Source organism: Sinocyclocheilus grahami, unplaced genomic scaffold, assembly GCF_001515645.1.
Source record: "Sinocyclocheilus grahami isolate Dianchi unplaced genomic scaffold, SAMN03320097.WGS_v1.1 scaffold994.1, whole genome shotgun sequence".
Lineage (NCBI taxonomy): Eukaryota > Metazoa > Chordata > Actinopteri > Cypriniformes > Cyprinidae > Sinocyclocheilus > Sinocyclocheilus grahami.
The window spans coordinates 116062-124869 of NW_015506173.1; the positions used below are offsets into that span (position 1 = coordinate 116062).

Consider the following 8808-nt stretch of genomic DNA (forward strand, 5'->3'; position numbering starts at 1 on the left):
TACCATTCAAAAGCTTGGAGTCAGTATGATTTCTTTCTTTCTTTTTTTTTGGAAAGAAATTATAGAAATTAATACTTTTATTTAGCAAGGATGCTTTAAATTGATCAAAAGTGATGATAAAGACATTTATAATGTTACAAAAGATTTCTATTTCAGATAAATGCTGTTCTTCTGAACTTTCTATCCATCAAAGAAACCTGAAAAACTTCTACTCGGCTGTTTTCAACTTAATAATAAATTATTTTTGAGCAGCAAATCAGAATATTAGAATGATTTCTGAAGGATCATGTGACTGGAGTAATGATGCTAAAAATACAGCTTTGAAATCACAGGAATAAATTGCATTTCAAAATATTTCCAAATAGAAAATAGTTATTTTAAATAGTACAATTATTTCAAAATGTTACTGTTTTTGCTGTATTTTGGATCAAATAAATGCAGGCTTGGTGAGCAGAAGAGAATTCTTTAAACACAATAAAAATCTTACTGTTCAAAAACCTTTGACTGGTATGTTAGAAGATATTAATAATTAATAAGTTGAGTCTGAGATGTTTCTTTGACAGTGATTTCACATTTCTTGTTTGTATGAAGGCCAAATACAAATAAAAGGTGAACATTAATTTATTTGTGCTGTTTTTTTTTTCTAAAGTATTATATGGTTTTATATGAGGTGTCAGAGACTTGGCAAATTAATTTTTCATAAGTTTGCATGCACAGACATCTGTTGTGGGCGTTCTATAATAGTGTTCATATCGATATCGGAATTATATCGTATCGAAATTAAGAAATATATCGTGATATAAATTTTGGCCATATCGTCCAGCCCTACGTTCTCATGCCTATGAGAAAAAACATTTCAAATTCAAGTTTACTTCCATCAAGAGATGAATGAAAATGCTAATGGATAGCTTTCACTCCACTGAGTAGGTATGTGAGGTAGGGGTTTGCCGGTACGAGTATCGTTACCGAACGATTCACGGGGGCAAATACCAAATGGAAGTGATCATCCCTATCCCCTTGGAGTGGGAACTTTGGAGTGAGCAGGGCACGTGCGTGCCATTATGTAGCACGCTGTAATGTGATGTAATTTCCTCATTATCTTCAGCTGGGATGTTCCCGTGACAACGCAGCACAGTGTCCGTCAGCCGATGTAGCTGTTTTACTGTCATAAATGCCTTTTTATTGTTGTTAGCATAACTGTTGCAAATAAACATACATTTTATATTTTAAAACGTTTTTAAAATATGCTATATAATATATAAAAACTAATATATATAAAACTTTGTAAAATATTAAATGTATATTTTTTTTATGCCGGTGTCCATCAGCGATGGACAGGTTCGTTAGTGCATTGTCACGGGAACATCCCAGCTGAAGATAATGAGGAAATTACATCGCTCCCTTTGCCAAGTGCATTCCAAACGACTACATAATGGCACGCACGTGCCCTGCTCACGCCAAAACCCCCCACTCCAAGGGGTTAGGAATGATCACTTCCATTTGGAATTTTCCCTAATGTGAGGTTATTTGGAGATAGTTAGACCAGCTTTCTCTGTATGCAAACATCACTCTCCCTTGTGTATTCACACAAGAAAGGTATTCACGATAAACCACAGAGGCAGAGAACAGAGCTTGCATAACATTACATAGCAACAGGGAGCTTTTCACCAGTACCGTTGAGCTGCTCACACATATTCATCCTACAGAGGATACACAGCCTTGAAACACTGGAGCCTTTAAATGAAATCTAATACTATTCCCATATCAGGTCATGCCTCTGTACGGCTTTTCCACCTCTCCTTTGCACACATACCACAGAAAGCAATTACTCTTTGTCAACTATCTAATCTATTGTTATGATGTTGGTGGAGAATCGAATGAATTCGGCTCTCAAGACCCAAAGGTAAACAGCACACTTTCCTTTTGCACCGGCACGGAGTGTTCTCATGCCTATTTAGGCTTAGTTGATACAATGATGGATGGATGGCTATAGAGACGACTAGATGGAGAATGAGAAAAACAAATAATGAGTGAAATTTGACAAATGTTCACATATTCTTTTTAGCACTATGTTCAAACAAAGACATTTATGGTAAAGCGACACCTCCGGGCAGCTATTCTGCAGGTAATATATTTGAATTCAGCAATCAAATCTGATAACAATGGTATCATAAATTGATTCATGAAATCAGTGATAATAGGTCTCCCATTAGTTTTTCTATAAGTGGTCCATCTCCACCCTTTTATAATGTCTCTGATTTAGACTACATTTATCCACCCCTGTGCATAATGCTGCACCTGCCTGCAATTTCAGCATACTTTGCACTGCTGGGAAATGCGCCTGTTAAGTCATGGCAACAAATAAGATTTAAGAAGTGGGACAACAAAACTGTTTATCTAAATAATTCCAAACTGACATGGGAAATCTGCAGATAAACACACAGAACCTAAAATATTGGATTAATGTGAACTACTATGAAAACATGCAAGTTGTTGTACCTTAAAATGACCCTTCAGTGGTGTAACTTAATGTAGTCACCTCAAATTAAACAATGTTTTACTGTTCAAAAGCTTGAAATCAATATTTATTTAAAGAAATCGTAACTTGACGTATAGAATGGTGGATTCAATCGATCAAAATCACAGTTACGCTGTTACAAAAACATTCTAATTCATATAAATGTTGTTCTTTAGATCTTGCTTTTCATAAAACTATCCTGGAAAAAAAGCATCAGAGTTTCCACAAAAATATTTGGCAGCACAACACACAACTGTTTTCAACACTGATAATAATAAGAAATTAAGAAAATTTTATGGAAAAATTCAGCTTTGCCTTTCTTTATAAAAATAGAAAAAGAGAAAAAGAGAAAACACTTATTTTAAATTGTGGTCCCACTTTATATTAAGTGGCCCTAATACCTGTGTTCTTACATAGTAACTAGATGTGTACATAGTATGTAACCACAGTGCAAGTACACATTGGTACATCGTATCTACAGCTGTAATGTTTGTGTAACTACACATATGTAACAACCCACTGAATGGTATGTGCAAATACAAATGTGTAACAGGACATTGGTAACAACACTTTTTGGTAATGAAAGTACAAATGTGTAACAGATCTAGCAGCACTTTTTGGTAAAGAAAGTGTTACACTTTATATTAAGTAAACAATTCCTATGGATTTACCACGTATTACTGATGTTACACAGCAGAGGCAAGTAAGTTAGGCTTTACATATAAATGGTGGTTGGTGTCCAGAATGTTACACTTTATATTAAGTAAACAATTCCTATGGATTTACCACGTATTACTGATGTTACACAGCAGAGGCAAGTAAGTTAGGCTTTACATATAAATGGTGGTTGGTGTCCAGAATGTTACACTTTATATTAAGTAAACAATTCCTATGGATTTACCACGTATTACTGATGTTACACAGCAGAGGCAAGTAAGTTAGGCTTTACATATAAATGGTGGTTGGTGTCCAGAATGTTACACTTTATATTAAGTGGACAGTTCCTGAGGAGATACCATGTATTACAGTGGTGCACCAACTTTAGATCCAACTCCTCCCACTTTACATATCCCTAAACCTACCCATTTCCACCCCCTGGATCCCATTTCCACCCCTAAACCTACCCATCTCCACCCCCTGGATCAAATTGTTCCAGTCACTCTTATACATATTGTTGTTACAAAATGTAGTTATATATGTCCTGTTACACATTTGTACTTACACAAACTATTCGGAGGGTTGTTACATGTGTGTAGCTACATAAATATCACAGCTCTAGATACTATGTACCAATGTGTACTTACTCTGTGGTTACATACTACATACACATCTAGTTACTATGTAAGTACACAGGTATTAGGGCCACTTAATATAAAGTGGGACCACAATTGTAATAATATTTCATATTGTTACTGATTTTTTTTTTATCAAATAAATGCAGTCTTGTTGTGCATAAGAGACTTCCTTCAAAAAATAACTAAAATATATTATTATAATATTTAGTAATTTAATATTTAAAAAAATATATTATTTATTTTATATTTTTTTATTATAGGAATAAAAATAAATACAATTAAAACATTTAATTGTGCCATGTTGCTAGATGAAACACATTCAGGTTACTTTTTTTTCATTGTAATGATGTAATATTTTCATACTGTAAACAATCCCCATCAAATAGATTTAGCTAATATTTGTATTGTAAGCTTGCATTGAGATACAATCTCTGATATAATGGAATAGGACAAGAACAGTGCATAACAAGACAATAAGGGATGCATCTTCATCTCATAAACAATCTATAACAACATCTTGTTAACAGTTTTGAGGGAGTAGAGCCAATAAGCTCTGAACGCTCTGCTCACGTGGGGATGGTACTGTATGCATGACTGCTCAAAAGGAGGTCAATCAATCGGTTTGACTCTGCACAATTCACTTTGCATCTGCTTGATCAGTGCAGACATAAAGAATATTCCATAACCACAGGGCACATGAGCCATACTACAAAAATAGAATGAATCTGTAAAAGCACTGGTAACTACTGTATAACTACTCAGAGTGGCTGCAAGAGACATCAATGTTTCTTGCAATGCAGCTTTAGATCAGATGCAAAAGATCAATTGGTGACATTGCATTTCACATAACCAGAGGGAACGACACATTGTGCGTTCATCAGAGTGAATGTGTGCTCAGCTAACTGTGAGTTGAGTCAGACTGCTACATCCTGGCATTGAATGACTCCTCTGTTCAGGCCCAATGATTTCCAACCAGTCTTACTGCTTTCAAATGTATGGATAGTTTGACAGTGTAAAAAAATTGAATATATGAAATCATAATATATTCATGAAAAAATGCATCAGTGAGAATATTGGAAACACTCTCATGCATCAAAATCTAGCTTGACTACAAATCAGAAATTACATTCCAGCCGAAAAAGTAATGTTTAGTGAATATCAAAACTAAAAAAAAAAAAGATGCAAACTGGATCGTGTTTGCTTTAGAGCAGGGCTGCCCAAACTCGATTTTCTTTCTTTGTTAAACAAGACGGCTCACATGAATTTCGTTCAGTCACTGTTTGTCAGCAGATCCTCATTCACAAACAAAATGCTTTGCTTGTTTAGTACAGTCATGCACTTCATAAGGAAGAGATGTCAGTGAATGAAAAATGAGTCATCGCCTGAAAGTAAATAACATGATTTGTTCATTTAAAACAGGGCTGCCCAAACTCGGTCCTGGAGGGCCAGTGTCCTGAAGAGTTTAGCTCCAACCCCAATTAAACACACCTGAACCAGCTAATCAAGGTCTTACTAGGCATACTAGAAACTTAAAGGCAGGTGTGTTGAGGCAAGTTGGAGCTAAACTCTGCACGACACCGGCCCTCCAGGACCGAGTTTGGGCAGCCCTGCTTTAGAGCATAAGACGAGCTGCATCACATTGAGGTGTTTAGCCAAAGCTGATCAAGTCATATATATTCAGCTCATGCCAACATGACACCACAATGCTGCATCCTCACCCTCCTCCCGTGTCCGCCCACGATGCATTACGTCTGGCTGTTACCCCAGCGAGGAGTAATGTCAGTACACAAGGACAGTTTTCTCTCATTCATGGGCCTGACAGCACTACCAGCTAATGCACATCCCATCCACTGCTACTGGACTCTACTTTTCTCAAATTGCACTGTATATGAATAGTGATGTACTTTGCACACTCTGTGACAGAGGAAAGACTGGGGCTAGTTGTCATGTGGGGATGTTATGGTAACTTAGTAACTCCACAAATGTGTTTTCTCTAGCAGTGGATATTAAAACCTTCTTGCATTAGAATAATTGTACAATCGCAGTATCATCATATTTGTGTGATTTCAAATAGTTTCTAAATAGTATATAGTTATATTAGTAACACTTTACAAAAAGATTCCATTAGTTAATAAATTAACTGACATGAACAAACAATGAACAATACATTTATTACAGTATGTATTAATCTTTGTTAATGCTAGTTAATGAAAATGCAGTCGTTCATTGTTAGTTCATGTTAATTCACAATGCATTAATTAATGTTAACAAGCACAACTTTTGATTTTAATAATGCATTAGTAAATGTTGAAATTAACATTAACTAAGATTAATAAATGCTGTAGAAGTATTGTTCATGCTTAGTTCATGTTAACTAAAGCAGTTAACTAATCTTAACTAATGAACCTTATTATTGTAATGTGTTACCATTATATTTGTGTGTGTATATATACACTGCCATCAAAACATTGTGTTTGTATGCTTTCTATGTTGAACAAGGCTTGTAAAAACAGCAAAAGTGTGATATATTTTTGCAGTTTTAAATAACTTTTCTTTTTAAATATGTTTTCAAATTTAATTTCTGTGAGGATCCAGTGTCACATGATCCTTCAGAAAATGATTCTAATATGCTGATTTGGTGTGCAAGAAATATTACTTATTGTTATCAATGTTAAAAACAGATGTGCTGCATAATATTTTTGTGGAAACTGATACATTTTTGTTCAGGATTCATTTGAAATAGATATATTTCATTACATTATAATTTTATAATTACAACATTATAATTTTAATTTAAATGTTTTATTTGTAAGTCTCTGTAAATGTTTATCACTTCATCGTTTCCCCCCAGGCGAATAAAGGTGGAAATGTTCAGTAGCTTCAGTAGACTTGTCTATATAGAACATGTCCATAAAATAAATCTACTCTGAGAAATATTAACTAAAGTTAAATGTATGACTACAAGCCTCAATCTCCCCTAATGCCTTCCTGGGATCAATCATGTGTATCTACCTGACTATTTATCCATGGATCCGTAATCCCACAGAGCCCTTACCTTCAGTCTGGCCTTTGTTGATGCTCCAGTAACTCTGCAGACACTGCATTTCTTTCTTCATTCCCCTCTTGCAGCGGCAGTCGAACAGAGCCATATCCTTCAACACTTCCTGGGCTTCCTGGCAATCCTTATTGGTCAACATGGTGTTCCTGTCCTTGCCTGCCAGACACTGCCTCATGATCCTGAAGCGATGGCTGCACTTTTGGTCCTGGTTACAATTCTCGGTGGCTCTTAAACAGTCCATTGAGTCTTGGCGTCCAGACTCAGAGAGAGAGGAAGAACCCGACATAGAGAACACAAGCTCATCTATGAAGGAGGGTGGAGAGGATGGAGGTTCAGATTATTCATTCATTCATTCATTCATTCATTCATATGGGCTGAGAAATGCCCTGCTAAAACTACTCTTTAATAGGATAACAGGATAAAAGTTTAACAAGTCTTTATCTATGACAAATTAATCTATAAAGACATCAGTGTCTGCATCCGCTCATTTTGTCGTTATAAAATATTATTTTAGACAATGACTAATCCAGACAAAGAGTGCAATTTAAAGTCCATCAAGCCAGTTGCAATGACCAGATGATTGTGAAACCATTTTAATGACTCACAAGGATCACTTGACAGCTCAGAATGGTGTCAAAGTATGAAAAACATGCCTCGAAGAGTAAAATATATACATGGCACAAAAGACTTCTAATTAGCATGACATGAGTCACCAATAAATAACAGTCTTTTTTTAGTATTTGTTAAAAATGGATTTAATTAGCTGCTGGTAAATGCTCTTTATACGTTCCTCATATTAATGCTTCATTATTGCTTTTTCACAATTATTAGCCTTTACACTTTTTTCTGTGTGTGTGTGTGTGTGTGTGTTTTTTTTTTTACATGCATGCAAATGTATTTTTTGGTCATAGGGTCATTATAACGGAGGTGTAACCCACCAGTGACACCTACAGGTGTAAACACATCAGCATACCTAATAAACTCATTTTTATTTATTTAATTTTTTTCTTAAAACTGTTCAGAACACATCAGTGATGAGAACCAGAATGAAAGATGCAGACACACCCTTGGATAATCACTGATGAATGCTTTGCTTTTCTTTTTTTAGAAAAAAATAAATATATAAAACGAGAAATGCTGCAAGATGCTCTACGAATGCAAATGTGTGAAAAGAAGAAAATCTGTAAAGTAGTTGGGTAACACTTTACATTACAGTTTATATTATATATTCATATTACTTACAGTATAAGGCAGTTCCACACCAGTACCTATATAATTACACTGCAACATTAATTTAAAGCGTAACTGGCTGTTGAATATCTATATCAAAATGTCTGAATGGTTCATATGTTCTGCAGACTGTTTAAATATTCAACTTAAGTTGCATCATGGTGCGCAAAAAGGATCAAATATTGTCAGTGTGCAATGGATAGTGATAAATCTACAAAGTGACCTTGATAAATCTCACCTTTGTTGCAACATTTTTTTTATACTGTAATACATTTTCTATACACCGACTCTAAATGAGTGGGATTTGAACTACATGGCACTAATTAGTTAGATAACAATTAGACGTCATGTAAAACTGTAAGATAATGTGATCAGTTACATTCATTCAAAAGGAATGAAACGCAGCCCATGTAACTTACATTACAAAATTACCATACATTTAAACATGCGAGTATTATGAAGTGACAAGTTCATGTCTTTAAATCCCACAGAAATGTAATGAATGAATATCGTATTTTTTTTTCTGTTCCTCACCTTAATTTCACATAACTTCATAAACTAGCATGGTATTAAACCATGTAGTAGAGGAAAGTACATTGAAATAAAATTAACCTAAAGATTAAATGAAATTAAATAGCATGAGGAGATTTTGCTTTCACTTCGACTAAAGAAAAAAGGCAAAATCGAGAGAGAGAGAGAGAGAGAGA

At 34.9% G+C, this 8808-nt stretch overlaps 1 protein-coding gene across 1 annotated transcript in view; it reads right to left on the reverse strand.

Moving 5' to 3' along the window:
* Window positions 1-8808, reverse strand: part of LOC107565329 (GDNF family receptor alpha-2-like) — a 99159-nt gene that overhangs the window by 83135 nt on the left and 7216 nt on the right. Inside the window, exon 2 of the mRNA XM_016250548.1 lies at window positions 6869-7209. Coding sequence (XP_016106034.1) covers window positions 6869-7209 — 341 coding nt within the window. The remainder of the gene's footprint in view (window positions 1-6868; window positions 7210-8808) is intronic.